This window comes from Tetrao urogallus (genome assembly GCF_951394365.1).
Source record: "Tetrao urogallus genome assembly, chromosome: 19".
NCBI lineage: Eukaryota > Metazoa > Chordata > Aves > Galliformes > Phasianidae > Tetrao > Tetrao urogallus.
The window spans coordinates 4,234,722-4,262,424 of record NC_136832.1 but is presented as its reverse complement, the minus strand read 5'-3'; the positions used below and the strand labels follow the sequence as shown (position 1 = coordinate 4,262,424).

The following is a 27,703-nucleotide window of genomic DNA, read 5'->3' as shown; positions in this document are numbered from 1 at the left end:
ATTCGTGACCAGCATCCCAGAAGGCAGCTTCTTCTTCCATGCCTTTATTGGTGTCAAACATCGCAGCCTCTCCCTTGGGTTTTATTAGGAAAGCTGGTGCCAAATCACCCAGCTTCCTCCTACTCGATAAAAAATGTTTATAACCCAGTAAATTCTAACATATCAGCAGCTTGTTATGGAGGGAAAAGGTCACTGGGAGAGAAAGAAACAAAAAGAAAGAGTGCCCTTCCATTGGAAATTCTGTCTGGGTACATGCGAAGGAGTCAGCGCCAGGAAAATATCTTTTGATATGATAAAGTCTCATAATAGAAAATGTTGCAGCAATACAGGCCTCGTTTCTTCAGATAAATATTTAATATAGATCACTAAAGATTAATCGAGTACAGAAAAGAGTCTCTCCTATGGTTGGTGTAAAGAAAACATCTTCTCGTTAATTTATTATGGAGCCTGAAATGAGAAAAATCCTATAGAGAGAAATGCAGGGTATGGTTTCCATAGAGAAGCAGCGCACCGCACCAGAATTTATTTAGTGTGTGGGCAGAGACCTTCCCAGAACCAGCTGCAGCGTGGCGTGCGCATGATAAAAAATCCCAGTGTAGGAAGAAGCCTCGCAGACTCATCGTGCTTTGCTGGGAGTTGTCTGACTCCTGCAGAGCTCGGTGTTCCCAGCAGAGGTGAGGTGGTGGGGCCATGAGCTCTCAAGGCGTGCTGCACCCTGGATGGAGACCATCATCCTGGTCTGTGCCATGGCAATGCAACATCCCAGGTGCTCCTCCAGGAGGGGACATGTGGTCCTTTTGTAGAAAAGTGATGCTCAAAGTCAGGGCAAGGAGAGCAGTTCTTAGCAAGAGTATCTTAGAATGGTAGAATACCCTTGTTGGAAGGGACCCCTGAGGCCTAACGAGTTGTAGGACTAGAGGGAATGGCCTCGAGTTGCTCCAGGGGAGATTCTGGTTGGGCATTAGGAAATACTACTTCTGCGAAAGAGTGGTCAGACACTGGAATGTCTGACCAGGGAGACAGGAAGGGCTGCCCAGGGAAGTAGTGGAGTCACTGACCCTGGAGGTGCTCCAGGAACATTTAGATGTTGTGTTGAGGGACATGGTTTAGTGAGAACTGTTGGTGATAGGTGGTCAGTTGGACGATTCTATGGTTCTACGATTGAGTCCAACTCCTGGCTCCACATAGGACTACCCAAATTTCAAACTGTAAGTCTGACAGCTTTGTCCAGATGCTTCTCAAATTCTGGCGAGCTCATTGCTATGACCAGTTCCCCGGGGAGCTTGCTTTGGCTGGAAGTCCCCATAGCATCTCCTTGCCCGTTTCTCCACAGAATCATGGCCATTTCACACTGTGCTCCTGACTTTTGGGCAACAAAGTAAGAATCTATGTAACTAGTGTGAGCTTTCCATTTCTTGTCAGCTCCACAGTAAATGATATGATGCCATTGCTTTCTACAGCTGCCACAGAAACCATCTCCCCAACCATGCTGCAGCATTAAATAGAATGGTTATGGAAAATAAATCATGAATAGCAGCAGAGAGAGTAAAAAAGCTTGATAAGAAGAGGTTTAACTTGAGTCTTCTAGAACAAAAACAATCCTGTGAGCCCCAGCCTCCCACCTCGTTCTCTGCCAGGCAGAATCCCAGCCCCAATCCTACAGGTCAGTACACACCATCTCTTTGCACAGTGAATCTCCAAGCTACTGGCTGCTCCCTGAACCTAAGCAATATCCAAAAACCTGAATAATAATCCTTTCTAGCTCTACCACAGGCTGTTGGTCTTGATTCAGGTGTGACTGGATGGCAAGCTCTAGCCTGGGGCTGTGCAAGGGAAAGAATAACAGATTTTTAATGGCAGCAGGGACTCCTGCAGTCACCTAGTGTAAAACTAATCTGCATTTAGAACAGTAATTTGTGGTGCGGGGAGCTAGTCAGAAGTGCAACAGCCCCCAGGACAACCTGGGGCTGTCTGAGGGGCTCCTGTTTGCATCTCCACAAACCCTGGGCCTGGCCGTCAGCTCAGCCATGCCACCTCAGTGCCCTCCCGCTGCAGTGACTCACACGTACCATCTAAGTAACACCAACGTGGTTTCATAATAAGTTTTCTATGCAGCCGGGATAAAATGCCAAACAGAATCAGAAAACAATCAGTCAGAGAAACTTGGTGCTGCTGATGAGCGAGCGGCCTGCAACGGTTCAGTGCTCAGGAAGACTGAGGCTCTACATCCAGCCCTCCTCTGCCCTCCCTGGCATGGGGACAGTGGGGCAGGGTGTTGGGAAGGTGTGGGGAGTGGGTGCCCAGAGCAGCTCCCACTGGGAGCCAATGGGTGCATCCATCCCAGAACTGGGGTTGGATGGAGGCACCTCATTGTGGAGACTGCTGATTTTAGCTGGGAAGCAGCAAGCAGAGTAGCAAGCAGCTGGGGCTTGGTAGGTAACCATGAATGTTGATGGGATGGCAATAGAGGCTGAATCTTCCCACCAGTGTTCCATTTTGTTGCTGTGTGACGGATGGCAGCAGAGGGGTTGTGTGACAGAATGGTCTCTGACATGGAAGTATGGATGGAGCAAAGGGGTGCCACTCAATTCCTCCATGCAAAAAAATGGCACCCATTGACATTCATTGATATTTGCTGAACGCTGATGGAGACCAAACAGTAGATACCAGCACAGAGAGGTTGTGGGTGATGCATTCATAGAGGTGCACAGTGTTCACCTCCACTAGTGCAGATTTTGATAAGCATGGCATGCAGGCTCTTGTTTATCACTGGCGAAAATGCACAGCTAATGGTGGTGACTATGTAGAAAGACAGCATTTTGTAGCAGAGACTTTGCTCTATCAGATCATGTTAGCTCTTTGTAGCTGTTGTATTTTTTATGGGAATAAATAGGAGGCATTACTTTCAGAGTGACCAAGTTTAGAGCCATTCTCCCTTGTCCTATCGCTCTTTGCCCATGTAAAAAGTCAATCCTGTTTAAAAGCTCCTTTAAGTACTGGAAGGCCACAGTGAGGTTTCCCTCCCTTCTCTTCTCCAGGCTGAACACCCCCAGCTCTCAGCTCACTCCACAGCAGAGGTGCTGCAGCTCCTGAGCATCCTCGTGGCCCTCCTCTGTGCCCTCTGCAACAGCTCTACGTCTACCTTGTGCTGGGGGACCCAGACCTGGCTCAGCACTCCAGGTGGGGCCTCACAAGGGCAGCACAGAAAGGGACAGTCCCCTCCCTGCCCACTGCCACCTCTCTGTTGATGCAAACCAGGATACTGTTTGCCTTCTGCGCTTCAAGCACACATTGCTGGCTCATGTGCAGCTTTTTGTCTCCTCTTTTTCAGGACCCCAAAGGCCTTCTCCTCAGGACTGCTCTCAAAGAGTTCTTTTCCCAGTCTGTACAGATATCTGCGATTGATATCCTTCTGAGAGCAGGAAACTAGGGTCCCAGTTCCCTTCTAGATCTCACAGATTTTATTTTTTCCAATCTTTATAAGACTTGGGAGGGGATTCATATTAGTTTTTTCCTCCCTCTTCTTTGAGCACTTCCAGGATTGAGTCACGTAATTGTATAACTCACAGCTTCCATTTAAAAATTAAGAATAGGCTGTCTTTTAGGATTGCAAAGAAAAGCCAGAAAAGATGAGTCTTTAAATCTCAAAACACAGCAGGCAAATAAAAAGCATTGCAGAGATTGCTGTTTTGTTCAGTAGGTAAATATATACATATGCATATGCCTCAGAATCCTGGGGTCCGCTTCATTATTTCTGAGCAGAGGCTCAGAGGTGCAATAGCACATAAACCCTTATTCAGCCATAGCTATGGCTTTAGCTGACATGCAGGCTGCAAGCTGATGCTTTTACTTTTTTTAGCCATGAGGGGAGGTCTTTTCAGCTTCTGATCACCCCCAGACTGGGTTTCCAGTGCCTTGCCTTGGAGACATCCTGACTTCAACTCAACCAAAAAAAGCTTACCATGAAAGAGCGGTGCGGGTGAGAGGGGAAGAGCTGACCTCGCAGAAGCTCCCACCCAGCCTCAGCAAAGGATTCCTGAGCCATGACAAAGGCACAAAGCAAAGACCTGCCAAGCCAAAATGAAAATCTGAGGCATAAGAGCCCTTACTGAAGAACAACCCCTTCACTCTCAATTTCACTCCCTAGTAGCCTTGAAAAACTAAAACAACTCCCCACACAGCGGACTTCTCTTTCCTCCTTATGTACACTGAATGCTGAGGCTGCCTTAAAAAAGGCAGAGCCGTATTCAGGGCCTTTCCCAAGCCCCAGATTCTGATGCAGCAGAGCAGAGCCCTGCTGGACCTTGAGATTGCTTTTGCATTTCGGGCTGGATGCTTCCTGCGGTGAGGTCCAGGAGTTTTTCCTCTTAGGTTCCCCAGGACCTGAATGTGAAATGTGGACCTTAGCATGCATGTGTATGTTGCTCTGCAGCAGAATTAAGTGATTCCTGCAGACAGGCACACAAGCAGCTCTGCACGCATTGCAGGGCAGTTAGCAATTTGCATTACTGCCCTTACGCTGAACTCTCTCCCATCCCTGTAGTTTTTCTACCTGCAGAGTTGGTAGAACAAACCCTCCCAGCTATTTTGGATGTACCAAAGGTTCAGTTGGCTGAGGAAACAGTCTGGGGCTCCTTTTTTACACTAAACCAGCCTCCTGGATGATATGGCTCTGGTATAGTCATAAAGAGGCAGGAATTCAGACAGCATGAAGCAACGTGGGTGAGCTGGAGGCCATGCAGATCTGCAGCCTCCTCTCTCAGACCAACCTGCATGCTCTCCTTTACTGACTGGGAGACAACAGAGTTGGCAATCAGCATCACTTTCCCAAAGGAAGTGGTTTGCATTTCATTAGATTGATTTTGCAGCACTGGAGTCCTATTACCATCTAGAAGATAAATGTCATGGGTGTGCATTTGATCCCTCTCACTTTTACTACAAACAAATCCACCAGCTCCCTGTTGGCAGTAGCACATACTTCTCTACTTCTTGCACATGGCCCCAGTGTCCTCTCCAGGATTTGGGAATCACAAATTTGTTTGACTTGGAAGGAGTCATTAAAGGCCATAGAGTCTCACTTCCTGCAATGCACAGGGACACCCACAGCTCCATCAGTGCTCAGAGCCCCAACAGCCCGAGTTGGGCTGTCTGCAGGGATGGGGCACCACCACCCCTCTGGGCAACCTGTTCCTGTCCCACCTGCAGTGGTGTTTTCTGAAGACATTTGCCTCCTGCCCTTCTGTTCTCCATCACCACTATGAGGCTGGGTCTGCAGGTTGCTACTTCAGTTCTTTCTGCTGAAATGCTTTAGTCTGGCCCCAGACCTGGGTTAATCTTGTTCATGGTTGTGCTTCATGGTGCATCTCTTCCTTGGAAGAGTTGCTCGTCTCTCGCTGCCTTGGTTCTGCTGTCTGCATTGACACATTTGTTCAAAAGGGCTTTGAGATCCATACATCAGTCACAGGTAACAGTTAAAGGAAACATGACGAGATTGGGAAATTGCTAAGCACATGCCTGAATAACCAAATTTGTCTGAGCATCACATACAGATCCCAGAAAACAAAGGTATTTCACTCAACCCTGTTCCCTGGATAGGACATGACAAAAATAAAGCTTCTCCTTTATGAAACGTTGCACGAAAGGCACGGTTGTCTTTTTATTGCAGGCCACTTTGCAGCATGCAAAAAGATTGCCTTTCTTCACGAGTTTGTGAATTTTTATTTTATTGTAGCCTTTTTATTTCCTCCATCAAAACATGTCTGAGATTGAAATGGCATGACTGGAAATGAAAATTAAATACATCAAAACTGATTTTGGTTGAAATGAGATTTTGGAGTGACTGGGGAATGTTCAAGGCTTTCTCACTGCTTGTGTTCAGGTTTCTGGGTGGTTTTTTTATTTTTTTGCTAAAGAGGGATGTAGTCTGAGGAAATGGGTCACCTTTTTCCTAGAGAAAATTTCTTTTAATTTTTCTGTAATTCTGAAATGTCACAGGCTTTTGGGGACTTTTTTTTTAAAGTCTTGAACAAAACACAAATGTCTCTGATTATGGATGGCTTGAATTTTGCTGCAGTCATTCTCTGCAGCCTAATTTCTCAGCCTTTACTGGTAACTTCAGGCCCAGTTACCATCTGCATTCTGTGAGTTCTGTGAACTCTGTGAGAGGAGGCAGTCTCTGCAAATAGCCACTGTATATATCCCGGCTTTCTGGATGTCACTGTTGAAACTGGAAGCCTTGGCAATGAGTCTGGATGTAAAGGCACAGCTCGGAAACCAAGCAGATATTGAGCCATGAAGCTTGGGATGGAGAATTAGTCATGAGTGTCCCGAGGAACTGTGAGCAGGAGCTACCATTTACCCCGAAATCCCAACCAACTTTTACAACATCATAGGAATAGAGTAGCAAAGATTGGTGTGGGAGCAGAAAGTGGTGTTGTTCTATGATGGCAGAACAGATTTTGCTCCCTTCTGTTCTCGTTCCCCACATCTTTGTGAGTGCTTTCTGCACAGGGGGTTGCTGAAGGAAGCCAACTGCTGAGCCCTCCCATCTTCTGTGTTCTGCTAAGGCTGGTGACCACGTGCTGGGTCTGGGTGTGCTTTTAGGGGCACATGTGACCGTTATCCCCACCCTACTGCATCTCTGCAGGTCACAATTTGCTGTGCACCTACACCCAGCCCAAGCAGAGCTCCCAGAGGAAACCCCAGGAGCGCTGTCTTCCACCTGAAGGCCATTCCCCAGGGTAGAGCCCCTTCCCTTCATTTAACCTGGACTAAACCCCTCGCCCAGCCTGCAGTACGAGGTCCCTGATGCAAACAGATGGTGTTGCCAACAGGCTGGCGTTAGCCATCCAAGTCACCCAGCAGCACCCACTGCAGCATCTCCTCCATCAGCTGAGAATGACTCAGGGTTGAGGGGTGGGCGAGGGGACAGCTTTGCCATCACTGCTCAGGCTAAGTCCTCAGGCACGGTCACAGTGCCCAGATGGCTCTGCTGGGGCATGCTGGGGGGCACAGCTGGGTGTAGGAGGGAGGAGGGGTTCTGTGTTTAAACAACACATTTTTTTTTCTCCTCCTGGCACGGCGAATTTGAAGCTTTGCCAAAAGCGTAGAACCACTGACCGGAGGGGGGTGATGGCTCCATTTTCTAACAACAGTTCAAATTCTGAAACATGGTTTCACGCTGCGTTGGAGAAAATTCTGTGCTTTTTGAGAAAAAGGGCAATCAAGGCTAAATTTCTGGTGCTTGCTTTCCCAGTATTGACAAATGCTGTGCTTCGGTTGCCAGTAGTGCAGTAGTCAGGTACCCGTGCCTGTAACATGAGAAATTAAAGTTCAAGAACACATTTATCACGCTTTTTTTTCATCTGAGTTTACTGTGAATCACGATAAGTAGAGAGCGAAGCTTGGGGCTGTGGTGTTGCAAGCTGAGGTTATCAGCTTTCTGTAGCTAAAATTAGGGGAAAATATTACCAGAAGTCCAAACATCGGTATCTTCAGGAAATGAAGCAAGTGCAATTTAATGAAACAACTTGTTCCAAACTGTGTTCTTGTTGCAGTCTTTGATTCATACCGCTGTGCTCATCAGAATACTGGTGAACAATGGTGAGTTTTGTGGCGGGGCAGACCTGGCCTGGTGAGAGGATACGTGGGACAGGGAGAGCTCACCAGGGCACGGCACAGAGCAGTCCTTCCCGGGGGGGATTTTCTGTCTGCTCTATAAATGAGAATGTCTGCCTTTCTTCCATTTGAAACTTGCTTTAAGAAATAGTGGAGTTAAATGTTTTCAAGTACTATTTAGCCATAGAAGGAGGGTTTCCTGTGGATTTTAAACCTCTGTCCTACTGGAGCCCAAACAAACACTTCAACATGAAGTTATCTCATTATTATTGTTGTTTCTTACCAGGCTGACTAATTTTCATTTTTCTCCCATGTTCAAACTTAGTGAGGTCTCTCACCATCCTATGCTTTACCTTTCTTTCAGCCCTTTATAATATGCTGAGGAAAGGAACATACAAGAAGAAGAAGAGAATTGGAAGAAAGAAAAGCTAATTTTGCATTCATTATCCCAAGTTTCCTCAAGACCATTCAGAACTCCACTGGTGACTCAGATGTTTCCATCTGTTGCTTCACACTGCTGGTCAAAACAGTGTTTGTGGCAGCTCCTTGACTTCCCAGCATCTGCTTTCTCTTGATTTCTGGGTCTTAGGACAGAAACATAAATCCAGGAGAACACACTGTGAAAAAAACAAACTCAGTCATCGTAGTCTTAACAGCAGAATTCAGCGTGCCTGGTTGGTAGACAAGCTTCTCTAGGCGACCACAGATATTTTAATGGAGAGTAGCTCTGGCTTCATCTCCTGTGATTGTTATCGTAATTCACAGTGAAGGAATGGGTGTCTCTGCATTGTCTGTTTCAGTGCTTGGAGCACAGGACCTGGCAGCCCATTAGAACAGCTTCTTCGGTAGCTTAACAAACCACGTCTGGTTCAGGCAGGCTTTTAGGAAGAGAACAGCAACAGAACAGACCTCTTCCTATTGTTGCTAATGTTTGTTAAGCTGCAGCGGTGCTAACAACGCTGGAAGCTCTCATAGAGATGTCACTCCAGCTTCTAGCAGCCAGTATCAACTGCTATGTAAATTGTAGTGGCTCAAAAGAAGCGCCGTCAGCACAATGCTGAAAACAGCTGAAATGGTGTTAACAGTAATGGGAACTACTTACAAGCTAGTCTCCAGGGTGGAGGAAGCTTAAGTAGGCTGGTGTTGGAAAGGGCATCTCTAATGCCTGAGGTTTGTGCTGCTTGCAATGAATTCTGCACAAAGTGCATTATGGTGAAAGTTGAGTGGAACAAATGTCCCACAGGCAGTTGCACTGTAACCTGATGGGTGTGATGGAAGGGAATTGGACCAGCTGACTCATGTGGAATATGAGAATGGATCAATAGATAACAGATGAGAGTGACTGGTGAGTTTACTCTGTGCTGAAGCAGTTTGGAAGTTGCTATATGCTAGCTGAGAGTGCAGAAATATTTAACTTGGGAGTGACCTCATTCAGTGGATGGGATAGTACTACTGTCCTTGCTTATGGTTGTCTGCCATGGTAGCTGTTTGGATATTAAACCTGGAATCACGGCCACATCTTGGATACGCTCAAATTTAATACTGAGCCAACTTAATAATGAGCAAAATGAATGACCCGTCTTTAAACTCATACTCACCTATGCTGAATCACTCTGCTTTGAGTCTCTAGTAATACATTTATTCCTGTTTCACCTTCTTTTAAATAAATCGATCTTTCCAGCACCCAACAATTACTTGCTGTCTCCTGAGAGATCCAGGTGTAGTCACATCCTGACAGAGAACACAAGGCTCAGAATCATGTTTGTCTGATTGGATTTTAATTCACTGCTGGAACAATCTGTTTACCCAGATACTTTCAAGGTCACACGAAATCCACCTAACTTTGAAGTAATTTTCTTTCTTATTGTTTCTTGCAAACTTCATGTCATTCTGGACTTATTATTCATCTCTCTCTCCTTCTAAAAAAAAAAAAAAAGCAATATTTTCAGCCCCTGAAGAATTTTATTTTTTTAATTTTAGAAAAATAGCAGAGAGACAAAAGACAAAACTCTGTTTGGAGCAGGCTGAAGTGATTGCCTAGAACAGAGGGAGATACTGAGGTCTCAGACACCTCAGCCCAGATCATATGGCCAAAGTGTAGACCAAGGAAAAACAGCAGAAGGTTCTTCCACCGTCCTGAGGAACATGAAGGTGTCAGTCATTCAAAGCACTCTATTTCTTCTAGATGGGTATCTGGAGTCAGCCAGGCACTGATGGATTTTGCCTTGGGTTCAGTCCTGTGCAGTTGTACACTCCTAAAGAAATAAAACTGGCATGGACAGCACGACATTAATCAATAGATCAATATCAAATTTCTTTATCTTATTCACCTGCTGGCTGTCATATGGCAGCCTGTCTGCTGGCCTGGTTATTATGCACAATGTTATGCACAAGATTTTCAGCTTAAATTATTCCTTTTTCATACTTCTTTAGATTTTTTTTCCCCCTCTTTCTTTTATGGCAAGTCTTCATCCTCTGTCTAATTTGGAACTGGTTTGAATCTATGGACTAGAGTTTTCTTAAACAGATTAGGGGGGATGAGTGCCAAACCCTCACAGGAAACTAATTCTTGTAGGGCCTTTGAAAAGCTCAGCTTTGAAGGATGACTTCTTCATGCTGGCCTAGATAGAGAAGGGGCCAGACTGCAGAGGGAACTGCTGAAGGAACATTGCAATGCTCAGCCTGGGGCTGTCTGGCGTTTTGAGGGCATAGACTGGAAATAAAACATCACCATGCCCACCATGACCACAGATAGCCAGCACAGGCTTGCATTAAGCCAGATCTGGTGGTAAAAGATAAGCATTACAGTGCTGCAGTCCTGCTCTGCCCTGCCTCCATGGCATTGTTTGCAGTCGGGCTCACAGCAGCCTGGACGAGCAATCGCCCTGGGGACTGGAGATAACTGGTACTTTGTGCAGCCCCTGGCTGGGACAATTAGATTGAGAAAAGGAAAAACAAACAGAGCAAACAAACAGAAATCCCAGCTCTGTTGTAGGAGCATCCAGGAGGATTTTTAGAGGACACTGGGCTCAGTTCCTGATGCTATCAAAAAGCTTCTGTTTTACCTGGACAAAGTCTGAATACTGCCTGTGTTCTGGCTGCAAACAGCTAATAACACTTCTCTGCAACATAGGGTTGCCCCAAAACATCAGCCTGAATGATTGTGAGGTACTTGGGTGATAGCAAGGGGTAAACATGAGCCCAGGGAGATGTGCATACACCAAAACCCAAGAGGACAAGAAGGCTCTGGGAGCTCTCTATCTCTTACCTGGCATCCTACTGACATCACTGTATGTGTAGCAGGGCAGGTGGAGGGCATTAAGCAATGTCTACTACTTGCTATTACTGAAGAGAGTGCTGCCTCATTTGGAAAGGCTCTGTCTGCTCACCAGAGAGGTGAGAGGTAATGGTTTTAAGTTACGCCAGCGAAGGTTCAGATTGGAAATTAGGAAAAATGTCATCAAAGAAAGGGCTTGAGGTATTGGAACAGGATGCCCAGGAAGTGGTGGTGTTCAAGAAGTGGGTAGATGGCACACAAAATAACTATTTTATTAGTGGGTATGGTGAGAATGGGCTGGTGGTTGAGCTTGACGAGTCTTTCCAACCTTCATGATTATATGATTCTGTGATTCTATGACCATTGGAGCTTTTGAGCTATGTTCTACAACACAGATAAAGAACCACTGAGCAGGAGAGAGCTGGTGCCCTTTCTCTGCCCAATTCCCACTGACATATGCAGCATCACAGGAACAGAAGGCATTGGGATGATATTGTGATAGTTACGGACTTTGTTCAGTTTCTCTCTATTCTGGTTTTTTTTCTATCTTTTTTTTTTTTTTGAACAGACTCTGTCTCGTTCATTGTTTAATGCATTTAATTTCTTTTTGGTTTCAAGCAACGATCCCTGAGGTCTGTACTGAACTTATTTCTTCACTTACGTCCTTTGGTTGCCTTGGCTGTTTGAAGATGGGGAATTTAATTTGCTCCGACGGCCTCTCTTTTCAGCCTTCTCTCCCTGTTCCTGCCCTTGGATTCTCCTATCCTCTCTGCTGCTGCAGTGGGGGTCTGGGTGATGTTCCCATTCTAGGCTTCTGACTTGTCTCTTCAGCATTTTCCCCCCTTTTTTGCGTGTGCTTCCCTGGAGGGGTCATAGTGCTAATGAGCGCCAGGGCCTCTCCAGTGACTCTGTCTGTCTGACATGCATGGCCTTGATGGCTAGCTCATTAACACAGACTGTAGGAAGGGCGGGGTGGGGGGGGGAGGAAAGTATTTTCCCAGATACAGCCATATACAAATCAAATGCATCCCCTTACTTGACAAAGGGGAAGGGCTGAAATATGCACATCTGCCTCCCTGAGGCTACTGCACGTACTTCATCCCTTGCTTTCCTCTCCCCTCCTTTAGGTACTAGCAGTGAGACACTACCCCTTCCAGCCATTAAGAGGAGACTCTTCAGTGCTTTCACCAGATATTAAGGGAGCAGACTGCTCTCCACTGACCTGGCAGGCATTTTCCTGCGTACTCTCCCCATTAGCAAGGGCTGTCTACACTGGCGAGACGTTAGAACATAAACAAGTGCCTCTCCTCCACTACTCAGACGTTAGCTCATAGTTCCTCCTTATCCCGTCTCTACATCAGGGATACAGATCCTTTCTCCTCCTTGTTAAGAGGTTTATCTCCTTTCTGAAGCCTATAAAAGCTTTCCCACTGGCAGAAGTTCAGGTCCTGGCCAGGGATTTCCCCCGAGGGTCACAAGACTGTATTAATCCCAACCATCATCAGGAAGTACCATCACAATACTGGCCAACTCTTTGCAACTTCTTCACTTGGAAAGCTAGCAAACAACAGAATGATTTTTCTCTTTCATAAAGTGCCTCGAGACCTGTGGAACCTCACCTGCGCCTTCCGGGCAGTGGCACTGATGCTGCTGAGAAGCAATGATCAGTGAAATGGCATCTGAGAAGGATTTCTGGAAGGAAGAATTTCAGTGCCTCTCTGCACACAGCATCCATAAAGCTGAGGCCTTGATGAGTCCTCCAAGGATTCAGAGACTCAAGGATTCTGTGATGACAATCAGACGAGAGCTTGTTTGCCTGGCCGGGTAGCATGGATTCTGCTTTGGCCAACAGCAGCTGCTTCTGTAGAAAATGCAATTAAGTCTGACATTGAAAGTTAATAGAAAACCTGTTCTTGGAGGTGTTTCTTCACAGATTTCAGGAGTCACTGGTTGGATTATCCCCCACGGCTGGAAGTAAATCGCTCCCTGTAAACCTTTTTTTTCAGTCACTTCAATAATTCTCACTCATCTCACCGGCCATATTCATTAATGTCAAGTCTGTTTTCCAAAATTGTACCATAATCTTGTCCTCAAGTGCATCCTACAGCATGGAGTTCTGTGGTTTATATGGAAGATTGCTAGTATTCAGAGTACTGCTTTGTATATAAAATATTCTGGTACTGAGGAAGCCAGGTTTAAAATGTGGAAAGGTATTTGTGGTTACTAATGGGGAAGCTAGACAATACTGCATCATTTGACTGACCAGTCCCAACCAAGCAACAATACACAAGGAGAAAACACAAATACTATGCTGTAGCCTAAAAAATGCAGCTTAAAGAATGTCACTAAGTAAATCCAAATAATGCATAAATTAGAGGGAATTGCAGCTGGCTGTTAGATATTCCATGTGCTGAAGATAAACATCTAAGTTAGTTGAGTTGCATAAATTATTCATCATAACATATTTGCTCAGCTTTTCTCATCAGCTATGAAAGCCACACATCTAGGCAACAGGAGAGGATAACAGAACTGGGCTTTCACCTCCATGGTATGCCCTGAGAGCAGGGAGTGCTGGGGAGGGTCTGCATGTGAAAGAACGAGGTAGAAAACCTCCCCTTCAGTATGATGCTTCAGTGTGGATGTGGGTGCTGCTCAGGACTTCTCTGCTCTGTGAACGGGGGCTGGAATTGTCCCTTGGTAGCAGGCAGGGTTGCTGATATGGCAGCGATTTCTCCCCCTTCTGCCTCCTGCCACTGCTGTCAAGAGATTACGTGGGGTCTGATATTAAAAAAAGAAAAAACAACCAAAGAACTCTTCTTTTCCCCTGAAAACATTGCTTACCAAATTGTCTTTTTCTTCTCCTGTCTTCTTCCATCTGTACTGCCTACTGCATTCTATTACACGAACTTAATTGTAGCTGTTTGCCCAGTCCATCTCCATCCACTTTCCTTGGGCTTCTTAGGAGCTTTCCTTGGGTTTGGGTGTTGATATATCAATAAGTCCCTACTTGAACAGCTGTATGCTTCAGCTGCATTGTTTTTTGGTTTTTTTTTTTTTTTTTTTTGCTTTGGAATAGATATTTTGAGAGTGTGAAAAGCAAAATTTCTGTCATTTTTTCTGACTGCATGAAGTATTCTCACTTCCCTTTCTGAAAGCATCCTGGCCATGGAGGGTTTAAGTATCTCCTGACTTTACTGATAACACTTCCAGGAAGCAGCAATCTGAGAGCAAAAGTACATTTGATTTTACAGGGTCTAAAAATGGTCTCTTTGGAGAGGAAGCACAGATGGCATTTTTCCTACACTTACAGTCTTTATGGTAGGAACATGGGAATTTCTATTTATTATAAAACTTTGCCTGTCTTTTAGCATCCAGATCTGCATCTTCCCGTGCAGTGTAACTGCTCCATCAGTGAGAATTGCTCTGTCCTGAAGGGACCGTTCCTACTTCGTGCAGAGGGGGTTTCTTTCTAGAGCCAGGTTTGGGATCATGAATGATGAGAGCACCCTCACCCTGCAGTGTCAGACAGAAGCTCTCTTTACTTTTAAGGTTCTACTTATCATTGAAAGCAATTGTGGGACCCCCAGGATGTGTCTCTTCCACAGAAACTAAGTACTGGAGCTTTTTATAAAGTAGAAGAATGCGATGCTCCATGCAATAACTTCATGGCTAACGTACTTGTTTCTATAGACAGTTTTTGAGCCAATATTCTGTGTTTTCTCCACTCATGATGTTAGGTACAGGTTTGCTCTGGCCCTGCCCCTTTCCCTTCCCTTTTTTCCCCTCTTTTTTTGGCCTTTTGGCAGATAGTTTTCTGGGAAAAACCTGCACTTCTGCAGATTTCAAGTTTTGACATTACTGAGTTCTAGAATGTTATCAGAGGGGTGTTCTGCTTTGGGCTATTTACTTGGCTTGTGAAAGCCTAGGAGCTACAGAGGGGGCATTAGCTCAGATGGAAGGAGACATTTTGAAGTAAAAAGCCACCACTTTGCTATTTTAATGAATGCAACTGCTGTTAGGCAGCCTGGGGTGTTGTGATGGTATGCAATCAAAATAAATACATGCATAATTGCGTTAAGTGAAAGAACCTAATACACATAAAATTGGCTGGGTGTAGAGTCAACTTCTGAGCAGAAAGCTGTGCTGGCTTTGCAGCTCACTGATGGTACCTCCAGATCTGCCTGCGTGTCAGGTTCTCCTCCAGCAGGGTGGGACTGCAGGTGCTGGTTGACAAACAATGATAGAAAGTGCCGTGCCAGTGCCAGGTATTGTCATTCCTATTATTTAAATGCATCTTTGTCTTAAATCCCATTTACAGGAATAATTGAATGAAAAGGGACAGAGAAGTCTGTGACTTGATTATCTGGGAGATGGGTTAAGATAGCGCAGGTGCATTGTAGGAGAGTGGTTATAAATAATATTCTTGCCTTTTTAAGAAGGCCTTGCTCAATATTTTTCAAAGGGCATTATCAGGTTTCTCATCTTCCAGGTGCTCAGCTGGTGATGTATTTCAGAGGCCTGGTTTTTAGTTCACAGGTGTGTAAGGTTTTCTCAAGACACTTGCTTTTGTGTTGTTTCAAAGTGGATACTTGCAATGAAGAGATGTTCCTGCAACCATTTAATTTTATTATTTTTTTTTTACCATTTGCTATCAGTTTAAAAGATGGGATTTGAAAATCAATTCCTACTTTAAAAAAAAAAAGAAAGAAAAATGAACAAAACTTTCATTTTCATCCAGTCCTCCTGCTTACATTTGAATTGATCCTTTTAGATGGTTCAGTAAATATGCTGTTTTTCAAGCTGTTCTTTTGCTGTACTTCCTGTTACTGAAAGATGTTTGGAGACAATGCATTTCCTTCCGTCTGTTTTGCAAGAGCAGTAGCTCTAAATACCAGGATGGGTTGTGAATGCGAGGACAGGAGGATGTGGAAATGGTTGGACCGATCTAGGTCTCAAGTATATCGAACTGACCTGTTCTTTTTCACTCAGAGGCAGTGAGGTGCTGGCACTGCTGCCCAGAGCAGTGGGTGCCCCATCCCATGTCCACGGATGGAGCCCTACGCAGTCTGAGCTGGTGGGGGCCAATTAACTCTCAACAGAGGTTGGAACTGGATGATTTTTAAGCTAAGCCATTCTGTGATTCTATGATTTGGTGACAGAGACCAGAATTTGCTGCTTTAGGGAGAGATGTAATACCTCAAAGTATGTGGGGGTGTAAGGGCCAGCCTGCTTTCTTTGTAGGGAAATGCAGCACTCTGCAGGACTCCTCTGGAGATTCCAAGGCCATCTCTTCACCAGCCCAGACCTCAATCCCTGAAGTGTGTTGTTGCCCTGCAGTAATGTCTCACTTGTCTTCTCCTCCCCTCCTTTTCTGTCTAGCCCTGTAGCCCCGTGTGTGTATCCATGCGGGGCTGTCCAGTGGGATCATCATCTCCTTCACCATCCTCCTTCCCTGCCCTCAGGGGTTCTCCTTGCCCCTCCGGACTCAGCACCTCACTCCTCTTGTGTTCCTGTCTTGTCACGTAGGGAGTTTGCCCGTTGGAAGGTGAGGAACACAGCCATTGAGCGAAGGGACCTGCTCCACAACCCACTGCCCCTGATGCCTGAGTTCCAGAGGAGCATCCGCCTCCTGGGCCGGAGACCCACCACGCAGCAGTTCATCGATACCATCATCAAAAAGTACGGCACCCACATCCTCATCTCTGCCACCCTGGGAGGTAGGTGGACAGCCCGGGCTCTTCTCTTGCAGCGGTGTCGGTATGGGTTGGAAAGGCTCTGGGCAACACCCATAGGCCATTAGCCATGCCACTTGGAGACCCCTAGCCCAAGACTGTCTCATCATTAGGATTAAAAATCCCCCGAAACCTTTGCAAATGAATTCACAGAGCAACGCGTGCACGTTCAGCATCTGTGATACGTGTGCACCTGTGCTCCTCTGACAACAGAGTGCGTGCTGGTGTGCAGCAAGATAAACATGCTTCATTTAGCAGGAGCCTGTCTGCCGCTCCTCTGCCCCTGTCCTTAATTTGGCAATAGAGTGGGCTGATTCCTATTTTTGCAGTATGAAACAAAATGCAGAGGGAAGACATGCTTTCTAGCTGGAACTGGAGGAATTGTAATGAGCTCCAGGAGAAGGAGTTGGGCGGGGAGTGGATGCAGCAGGGGAAGAGGCGGCCAGGGAAGTCTGGGCTGAATGCAGAAGGGAAAGCAGCAACGTGGACTCGACTGCTGGAAAATCACGACTAAAACGTAAAGTGGACAAGGACTGCAGAAGGGTTTTGTACGTGCAGGCAGAATTTGTCTAGTGGTGACAGAAGGCAGAGAACTGTATGGCCACTATCCATGTGAGTGCACTGCTGTTGCTGCTGCATTAACATTTTGAGTACTGAGAATATGAGGGGTGAAAATCAGCATCTCCTCTTAAAAATTCATGATGATTTCTTTTTTCATTATATCATTTTTATCGTTCTTTACTGTTTCAGGGCATGCATTTAAATTCCTTTCCTCTGAGAACATGTATCCATAAGGTTGCTGCACTGGTAAATGGTTTTAATTTCAGTAGAGTTTGTTGCTGTTGCTCTTGACCTCCACCCTTGCCACACTGTGAAGTTTGTAGTGAACTTTGAGGAATTTTTGGCCGTCTGCCTATTCCCAAAGCATTCTGCAGATGCTCAGATGAGATGTAGATGAGATTAGATGTGTGCATGTGATTCATGCACAAATGAGGTGGTAAGTAAATTGGCACAGTTCCACTGAAGGCAAATGACCTCTTGTGCAGCGTGCATCCTTCAAAGAACCTCAAGCTGCTCCTCCTGCCCAGCCGCTCAAACTGGCTGCTCCATCAGCAAGAAATGTGAGGGAGAAGGTCTCCATGCACTGAAGTGCATGAGCGGTGCCTGCATCAGGCCCTGAAGAACTTGCTGTAAGGATAAAAACCTCTTCATTGAGGAAATAGTTTTTAGGACTGTGTTTTATTGAGCCCAAAGCAGCCAAGTAGGAAACTAGGAAGGTGTTGAGAGTTTTCTACTGGGGCTCACTTTCCTTTCCATTGACATGCCTTTTTTTTCTTGTCTCCCTGTTCACATCCCTGGAAATCTGAAATAAGAAAGACCTTTGATGTTGAAATATATTTTTAATTTTGCCTGGGTGAGGTTGTGAATTATTCACAGTGGCTTGTTTCTTCTCCTGATTTTACAACACAACAATTTTAAATATGCAGAGACTTGCAACGAGAACTGGTATTGGAGAGGAAAGCAAACTGCTCTATCAGCCCAGAGCACAGTGAGCAACACTGGGGGAAAAAAAGAATTTATGTTGGCAGTGGCAGCCCTACAGAAGATGCAGATGAAGCTGAGCACACATTATGCAGGGAGGGCACACTCTTAGCACAGTCTGTGGGATAAATAAGACCTCTGGGGCATAAAACCAGACACGCACTGACCCTCCTAAGACCTCCAGGAGATCTCCTAAAATAAATAAGTTCCAGGACTCCTGCTTTGGATTACAGGGGTTTGCAACATGGCCTGATGTCTTATGTTGCAAATGAATGACAAATGCAAAAGAAATTTTTTTGCTTTTCAGTGCTATCTGTTGCACTGACCTCAGGAGGCTGGGTGATGGATCAGGCCAGCCCAGGGCAAACACAGAGAGTTTCACACCTGGCCACAGAAGGAACAGGCTCCATGCCTTTCATGGAGCATCCAGATCCTTGTAGAGTCTAAAATCCAGCTGTACTCTAGTTTAGTTCTGACAAAGGAACTGGTGAAGGGTCGTTTCGAGGGCATCCATGCTCCAGGATGGAGCGCACAGAGCTGAGAGCCAATTTGCAGGGAAAGCCCTGAAGGAAAGACAACTTTGAACATAGCATCCACTTAATAAACGAGAAATTAAGACTTAATAATGCAGCAAAAGTCTATTAACCTCTCTTGATCTAAGGGTTGCTTGTTCACGCGCACTCTCCATGGGGATGCTGCGCTTTTCCTGGTCTGCACACATGTGCAAAGAATAGGTTTCCAGCTGTGTTATCTCTGCTCAGCACCTTTCCCTCCTAGGGACTGAATTTGTCCTTCAGGAAAAGCATCAAATCTCAAGGGCTTTACTTTCCTCACCTTCTTTCTTCCTCCCAATGGAGGAACTCAGACAACTCAGGGAGCAAAAGAGATGACTTCTGCAGTAAAACCTTTCATCTGCATCATCTCAAAGCATTGGGTTCTCCTTTCTGATGTCTAGGAGCTGTCACAGTGGCTCGTTGCCTACTCCATGCTGTCTGGGGGGTCCAAGGCTGATTCTGACTCTGAAATTGGTGTTACTGCCTGAGTAGTTCAAGCCAGTTTGCTCTCTGTCCAATGCATCTCCAGTCGCAGCGTTTCTCTAGCTAATATATCTTAGCTCCTGAGTGTTGTGCTTCAGCTATCAGAAGGAGGAATCAGGGTTTTTTCTCCATAAACAACTGCTTTTTCCACTTCCTGGTGAAACCCCAGTGTTGGTGCTGCCTGAATCCCACAGATTCCTCAGAGAGCTGCAGCTGAGGAGCATCACTCCAGGTCTTCCCTTTCCATTTGCAGCCATGTGCAGTGGAGTTGAAGCCCTATTAATGTCTGCAGCATCTCCACACAGCTAAATAGCTGAGAAATACTTCTGCCCCAAAGCACACCACTTTGCTCCCCCAAACCTCTCCCACAAGTCTGTCCTTCCAGTGGCAAACAGGCTGCCTGATGAAAATTCACAAAGCCTGACCTTCCTTCAATCCCCCTGTGAAAATCCACCTTGACAATGAGACCTGGAAACGCGCTGACAGCAAGGAGGCACCTGGCACTCTGTGACTGCTGCTTCTCACACTAATCACTGTCACCTCATTGCTGTGTGCTTTCCTGAGTGTTTGCTATATGCACCTGTTGTGTTTCATTGGATACTTGGATTTAAGTCCTCCAGGACAGGAACTTTCTGCTGTTTGCGTGGATGCGACAGAGCCTTGATCCCTGCCAAGGGCTCCACGCGTTGCTCAATGCGTGATGATGTTTAAAGTGAGAAGGGAAATCAGAGCCTGGTCATTTTCCAGGGAAAATATTTTCCTGGGAGTCAATAATGATGGTGCAGTTTCTGCCACAAGTGTGGTCAGAAGATAATATGTAAGAGTATGAAAGAGTGAGCGTTACATGCCAAACTTCTCCACTTCATTCTCATGAAGCCAATTGCAAGATTTCAACCAATCCATTATTTTGATGACAAGTATCTTCATTCCATCAGAAATTTCCACATTTCACCTCAAAGCCAAAATCTCAATCCTTGACGTATCAATTGCTAGGAAAAAAAAAAAAATCCAATAAAAAATAGTTTGATTTTCAGCCAGAATCTTTTTTAATTCAGACATTTGGTTTCCAGATGAGGTCTGGAACATGTCCAGGGAAAGGAGAGGGATTACAAGGTTTTGTGGTTTTTCTTATTTTTTTTATTATTTTTTTTTATGTAATTAAAACAAATTTTTGGGGGCAAATCAAACTATTTCAGCTAGTCACCACTTTTAAGGAAAGTAAGCACTTGTAGACTAAAAAAAAACTGCAAAAATTCTGGAGAGCAAAATATTTCTTGGCCTAAGAAGTAGCAATGTGGGTTTTTTTCTTTTGACCAGGCCACCATTTCCAGGGGCAATGAATTAATCAGTGGCTCATTTATCAAACCTCCATAAGAGAGCTATGTAGAAATGCACATTCCTACCTTCAGCATCTATTCTTTTCATTTATTAAAATCAGAGCTTCACACATTGAGGAGACAGGATGGTATTCTATGCTTCTGATGGATTTTCATTTAGCTCATGAAGCACAAATTGAACTTTGAAGTAAATATAACTTCTCGGCTTTGTGTCCTTTTCATGTTTCTTTTAGATTCATGTTTCTGCTAACATTCAGGATGCCTGGTGCTATCAGATCTAACTGCCTCGCTACCAAACTGCCTGTGCTTACTGATTCAAAGTCACCTGCTATCCCTTACCCCACATTATCTCTCTCTCTACTTAAATTCACCAAGAGACATTAGGACAGGGGGCAAAGCAGAAAGGAGACTTGGCTTAGCTTAACTTTCTCATTTAATCTTCCCTCTGATTGCTCCCCTTCACACCCCCTCCGTTCTTACCCATTTTCTTGGCCACTGGAAGCTAAACAGGTACATGCAGTATTAGTTTGTCTTCTGCACCCACCTATACGCAACTTAAATTGTTTATTTCTACTAGAAACCAGTGTAGAGAATTGCATAAATAGCCTCTGCTCCTGCCAGGTGTGCATCATTCTAGATGCAATCCTACAGAGAAAAGCATTCCTCACATTGGCCGAGTGGTCTGAATCCTTTCCAGCAGTTGTGCTGAAGCTCTGCTGACTGATAAACATCCAAAGTATCATCTACTGAACTAAGCAGAGCTGATCTATGAGTATAGTGGATGCATTGGTTGAATAGAGAAGGAGGTTCTAGCTCCTTAATACTAATGAGGAAAGGTGGATCCATCTAATAAGTGTTTTATGTGTCAAGATATTCTTCCTAGAGGTGTAAAACAGGATATCATAGAACATCCCAAGTTGGAAGGGACCTACAAGGATATTTTACACCAAGTCCTGGAATATCTTGTCTGCCCTACCTGGCAGCCTCCTGGCCCCACTGGAAGCTCTTTTTCTTCTCACTGCAGGAGAGGAGGCCCTGACCATGTACATGGACAAAAGTCGCCTCGACAGGAAGTCAGGAAACGCTACTCAGAGCGTGGAAGCTTTGCACCAGCTCGCTTCCTCCTACTTTGTAGACCGTGATGGCACCATGAGGAGACTCCACGAGATCCAGATCTCTACGGGAGCAATCAAGGTACTGTGTCCAGCTACATATTCCCAAACCACTAATGCAGGGGTTTGGCAGGAAGCAGAAATTCTAAACGTGAACTCCTGAGACAAGTAATGTCTGGAAAGAGGTGGGAATTCAGAGTGATGGTTACATAGGCTATGAGATTTCCACTATGCGTGGCAGTGACTCCTGGAAGGAAGAGAGGGAAGAGATAACCCAGATTAGCAATGAAGATGGGAAAGGAAAGGCAGGTCTGTCAGTGGACACCCGTGCAACCCAAGAATATTTTCCCCTTGTGGCTAGAGGACTGATAAACATCTCTCTGATGAACTCACTGCAAGAAAAGGTGAAAAACTGTGTGGCATTACTGAGGCATCTGGAATGAAATGGACTGAGAGACAGCTTGGGGGTTGGAGCAGGAAGGAGGGAGAGCTGCTCAGAGCATACAAAATAGGGAAAATGGCTCTGCAGACAAAGGCTGCCTTCTCTGAAAGCAATCATCCTATAGTGGGGAGGGATTTTATTGTTGCGGAGTTCACTCCAGGGAAGGTGAATGTGGATGGAGTTGTCATTGTTAGCCATTTCTGAAAGGTTTCAGCTCTTATTATTGTTCTGTGGTGTCTCATGGCTGAGTCTGTTTCCTCCTGGATGGGAAATCGGATTGAGATATTGAAACAGTGACAGCAGATAATCACCCTCTGTGAATTCAGGAAGGGCAGCTCTCCTCCATGGCTGGAAACCAACAGCAACAGCCACAGAAGCAGCACTGCAGGTCATCTGTGCCTCCTTCTATCCTTAGAATGAGGATGGTGTGCGCATATGCTGTGGGAGCACTAGGTGCCATTGCAGGCTGGCAATCCATCTTGCATCTTGTTTTCCATTAAGAGATGCAAGGGAATAATTTCTCTACTAGCTTCTGGTGTTCTCCACTGGAGATCCTCCTCCTTCCAAGCCCAGGATAACGTGCTGTTCCATAAAGAAAGCAGGTACAAGTCACTCTGTTCTTTCCAGCTCATGGGTGCCTCAAGCATTAGCCACATCTGTCCAGTGAGGAACATATTTTCTCAATCACATAAGATGGATTTTGGATTGCATCAGCTGGTGGCAATGGGTCAATGTATCACAAAGTCTGAACCTGCCTGGAGAAGACGTGGTGCTGGAACCAAAGGCAACACTCTGTTCTCTCTTTTCTACATCCTCTGCAGGTAACAGAAACTCGGACTGGCCCCCTGGGCTGTAACAGCTACGACAATCTGGACTCTGTGAGTTCTGTCCTTCTGCAAAGCACTGAAAGCAAACTCCACCTGCAAGGTAGGACACAGGAAGAAGGGAGATGGGCAATCAGGGCACGGAGTGGGGATGCAATGAGAACGGGCTGACCTTTTATTTTCCCTGTTTGCTGTGATCGCCTTCTGCAGTTCAAGTTCCATACAGGATTAGGGCTAAGCTAAAGGTAGAAGAAGCTGCAGATTGGGCCTGAGCAAAGAAACTGGGTGTCCCCTCCTATACTAAATTTTGACAGATTTCTGTGGATTATGCATACAGCAATACAAATAAATGTCACTTTTTTCCATTAATATTGATGGGACATACTGCCCACATCTCACTTTGTCCCTCTGTATAATCAATAAATGTACAGATGTTACAGTTATGAAATATACCAGAGAGTTTGGCTAAGCAGGTTATTACACCAAAAGAGAATAGATAGAATGACTTACCTATGTCCTGGGCTCACTGTAAAACTCCAAAGGAGGGATATCCAGAAAGAGATCCTTCCCCCCCTGGCAGCTCTTAAATAGGTCCAGGAGAGGTGCAGCCAGGCTTCACCCCTTCCAGCAGCACAGGAGAATTGCCTTCACCTGTGCTCCCATGGCTGACGCATTGCTCACTTCAGGTGATCAATCAGAGGTTCAGGCTGTGATTCAGCAGTTCCCACACACCCTCCCAAACTGATTATTTGCAGAAAAGCAACGCAGATCAATTTTTGGGACTTTCTAAAGAACATAATCTTGGGGAAAAATCACAGATGTTTTATTTGAAGGCTGGAAGCTGTGGCTTCAGTCCCAGCTGGGGAGCTAGTTCAGAAGTCTACAGTCAGAAGTCACAACTGAATTAATAAATAAAATAAAACACGCTGGTTATCAAGAAGTCAACATTGGTAGAAGGAGAAAATTCAATGGGTGCATAATTTCCCAAGTTTATTTCCATTTTTTTATAAACTAAGGAAATGTGGGATTTAATTGCTCATTTGCCCAGATGTTTTTATTTCTGGAATCTTTGTACTTGCACAAACTCTAATTTTTCAGATGAATGGGCTACATTACATCAGCTTTAAGTGTAATTTGGCAAGTGCTATTTTAATCTTGGTTTCAAAGAAACTGGGTTTAATTTACTGAGTCATATTATTATTGTTGTTATTATTTGCCCTTAAAAATAATAGGCAGGTTGCTTTCACTTTTCTTGCAATTCTTGAAATCACTGAATTTTGATACTTAACCTAATTAACAATAAGCAATTTGAGGCTTTTTGTATACTGTGGTGATGATTGTTGGTAATGAAAACCGAAGAATGACACATCAGCTAAGTAAGTAAAGAGCTAAATAGACTGACAGCTTGGTTCATGGGCAGACAGTGGGTAAGTAAGTAAATCAGCAGATATCTGTTGCTGTCTGATCCTAAAAGAAAGAGAAAAAGCAAGATAGCTGGAAGGGAGAAGGAGAGGGAAGAAGTGGGGAATTTTAGAAGAGAGAGGGCAGGTAAGGAGGACAAGGCAGCAGACAGAGGGATGTGGCAGCAGGAGCTCATGGTCAACAAGAATCGGGTTTCATGGAGTTACACAGCAAAACCAGGGGTCAGATCCAATCCAAGGGAGACAGTGATGGAAGGAGGGAAGGCGAAAGCTGTTCTTAATAGGACAGAGCGATCTTTACAGCTACACCTGAATGTTTTCTTTCTAATCTGGAGAGCAGCTCTTGGGGTAATTACCCAGGATCCTTCCTCTGCTCTGAGAGGCCTCATTAGGAATTAGTCACAGGACTGTTGGTAATGGATTGTGACCGAGTCTCCTCCGATCTGATTAGCAGCCAAGCAAGAGCTGCTGACAGAAATCCATGTCACTACCTTTGCTCTGGCTCCAAGGTTGGCTCAATAAAAGAGCAGCATCTTCATGACAGGGAAGATCTCTGTCCCTCGTTGCAGCCATATGTAAGAGTCGTGTGTTCAAAGATGTGCAATTTGGGCTCGGTGGCTGGGCCCACTGCTACCTCCAGACCTGTTTGTGCAGGGTTTGGGGAGGTCAGCCAGCCTGGAGGTGTAGGGAAGGACTGGACAGCACACATAGTGCGAGGCCCAACACCTGTGGTAACATGGACCTCTACAGCAATGAGTGGGAAAACGGGAATTTCTGCTTCCTGCCAAACACTGATGGGCTGAAAAACAAACATTGATGGACTGGAAAATCAGAGTGCAAAAAAGCAACAGTCAGAAAAGTGCAGAATTAAAATTCCAGAGGCGGCTTCTTGGGCGGTCTGACCATCTCTGTCTATATTGCAACATGGCACTGTTTCAACAAAGTAAAATCCCTGTGCTGTTTTAAACATTGCAACATAAATCAGGAGATATTGCACACTGGGTAGTTTGTTACATCAAATATGGTAATGGAATTTTAAAATTCACGTCACAATTAATATTAAAGTCTTCACCAAGATGGGCAGAGCTGTAATGACAACGAAAACATTTCAGCTTTTCAGTGAAACAAAATGAAGGAAGTATGAAAAACACACTTAGACCTTTCCCTGTCAAAAGTGCTTTTTGAGTCAACATGTTCTCACAAAATGCTTCAGTGAAACTGCATTTTCAACAGAGAACTCTTCTATGGAAAATGTTTCAAATAGCTCTAATTTAGAGCAGGGGAAATTTACCTCTTTTAATGCAGGAAGCCTTTTGTATGCAGTCCAAAGCCCAAACATCTCTCTCTAATAGATTTTCTAGGTGAATTAAGGACATGTTCCCTTGTCAGACACTTCATATTCTGCCTGCAGTCTTCAAAGCCAAACCTATACCAAATCTGTGCTCCTCTTTATTTTTAAAGAGGAACTTTACACTTCAGAATTCCCCCTTCTGACCAATGGTATCTTCAAAACCAAGACATTTTCCCTATCAGTAGTCACCAGCAGACGTGCCTTCTTCCTGCACTGTCAGCTCCCAAGGCTGCCATGAAGGAAAGAGCCAATTCCTTGTGCACCTGGCTTGCACTGAGGTGTTCACCTCATGATATTGGTTCATGATCCCAGTCTTTAAGGCCAACTCCCTGCTTGGCTGCTGAGACAGGATTAATCAGTAGATGACAATGAGGGAATAAATAGCAACTTATTTGCATGTTTGTAGGAGTCAAAGATAATACCTAGGGAATGATACAGCACCGTGAGTTGTTTTGTTAGGGCTGGGGCTGGCAGAGGTTTTTTCTGCAAGGAAACTTTTGTCTTGAAGATCTCTGAATAACATGTAATTTCTGTCATGCATTTGCTTGAGTGCTGAGTTTGGAGTAGGTACATGCATGATTCAGTGGGTGGTTGGATTTGTGTGTTATCTGTGTTCCAGGCCTAAACACGTAATTATGTGCTTCTTCTTAAGTGCTACAATTATCTACACATATTTCAGCAGAACTCCTTGCCCCATTGAAGTATTTATACAGGTGCTTTGCTGAGTCTGACTCTCATTTAAGCAAAGGGTCATTTACACTGCTGTGGGAGTATGAAATTATTTCTTATAAGAGAAGGTTATCTTGGAAACATTTTTCAGAGACTACAGATTTCACAAACAGAAATCAAATACTTGCAGTGTGGGATGTGACCATGAGTTTTATTTTGGAGATTACAAGTTATTCATGTTTCTGCATGTGCTGGGACACACTGCATATGTCTTTTCCAATGGAAAGTGGTTTCCCTGCATCTTTACTGGCTTGTTTTCACACCTTTCCACTCCAGAAAAAGTCTGCAAAGCCTGTGCCATTCGTAGCTGGAACCAGACAGCATGTTGATGCTCTTAGCTGACTTAAAATTCAAACAGAAAACACAGTGAGCTGAAGAGCCTGTGGGCTTTTGGGCTTCATATTCAAAGGTTGAGGCCAGGGCAGGTTGCTCCTCCGTGAAGCAGAAAGTGGAAAGATTTATTCACAGGACTTGGACCATGCATAAACAGGGTCAGTGCACAGCGAGGAGCCTGGCCCCATCTTCGGTGAGCGTGAGAGCTCAGGGAGTGCAGCAGCCTTCGGGCTCTCCAACCTTCTTCTGTAGGTCTCAGTTCTCCAGCAGCTCAGTGCTTTCTTTCCATTCCTCGGTGTTGGAGCCTGGCAGAAAGAACCATCCCTAATGTCAGTGTGAAGGTTTGAAAAGAGATCATCCTTCTGTGGTGGCTGCTTCAGATAAATCCCTAAAAGAGCCTGAACGTCAGCCCTTCTTGCAGTCAAGAGGAGGAAAGCTACGCTTTTAATTCAGATACATCTCAGGAAAGAGCAAAGAAACCTCAAAATGCTGCTGTTGCCCTGATCCTCCCCAGACTAGCTCTATGATGTTTACAGAGATGCTGTAATTTGCCCAGCCTCGTGCATGCTCCCTCCCCTCCTAAGGTCCAGCCTGAAGCCCTGCCTCATGTCACAAGCTGAGCTGTGCCCCATGCTCATCCCGCCTGGCAGCTGCCACCGCTCTGAGCCCAGCTGCAAATCGGGTCAGACAGGGCTGCCACCGGGCATGGTGAGCAGCAGGGGGAGAAGGGATGTCCCCGTGGTTCCCCTTGCCCCCTGATGCTGCTGGGCCTGGGGGACCCTACCAAGGCTGAGGCGTCTGTGTGGAACCAGAGGGCAGTGGGCTGTGTGGTGCTCAGGGGCCTGAGGTGAACAAGACCCAGCACAGAGGTGAGCCTGAACTCCTGGACGGCAGCGTGGCCCTTCCTGCCCTTCCTGCACGCTCTCACCCTCTGAATTATTGCCTTATT

At 45.3% G+C, this 27,703-nt stretch overlaps 1 protein-coding gene across 1 annotated transcript in view; it reads left to right on the top strand.

Moving 5' to 3' along the window:
* BRINP1 (BMP/retinoic acid inducible neural specific 1) overlaps window positions 1–27,703 on the top strand; it is a gene marked incomplete at both ends in the record, with an annotated part of 53,478 nt that overhangs the window by 13,884 nt on the left and 11,891 nt on the right. The window contains 3 exons of the mRNA XM_079544723.1: window positions 16,421–16,611; window positions 21,567–21,736; window positions 22,918–23,023. Coding sequence (XP_079400849.1) covers window positions 16,421–16,611; window positions 21,567–21,736; window positions 22,918–23,023 — 467 coding nt within the window. The remainder of the gene's footprint in view (window positions 1–16,420; window positions 16,612–21,566; window positions 21,737–22,917; window positions 23,024–27,703) is intronic.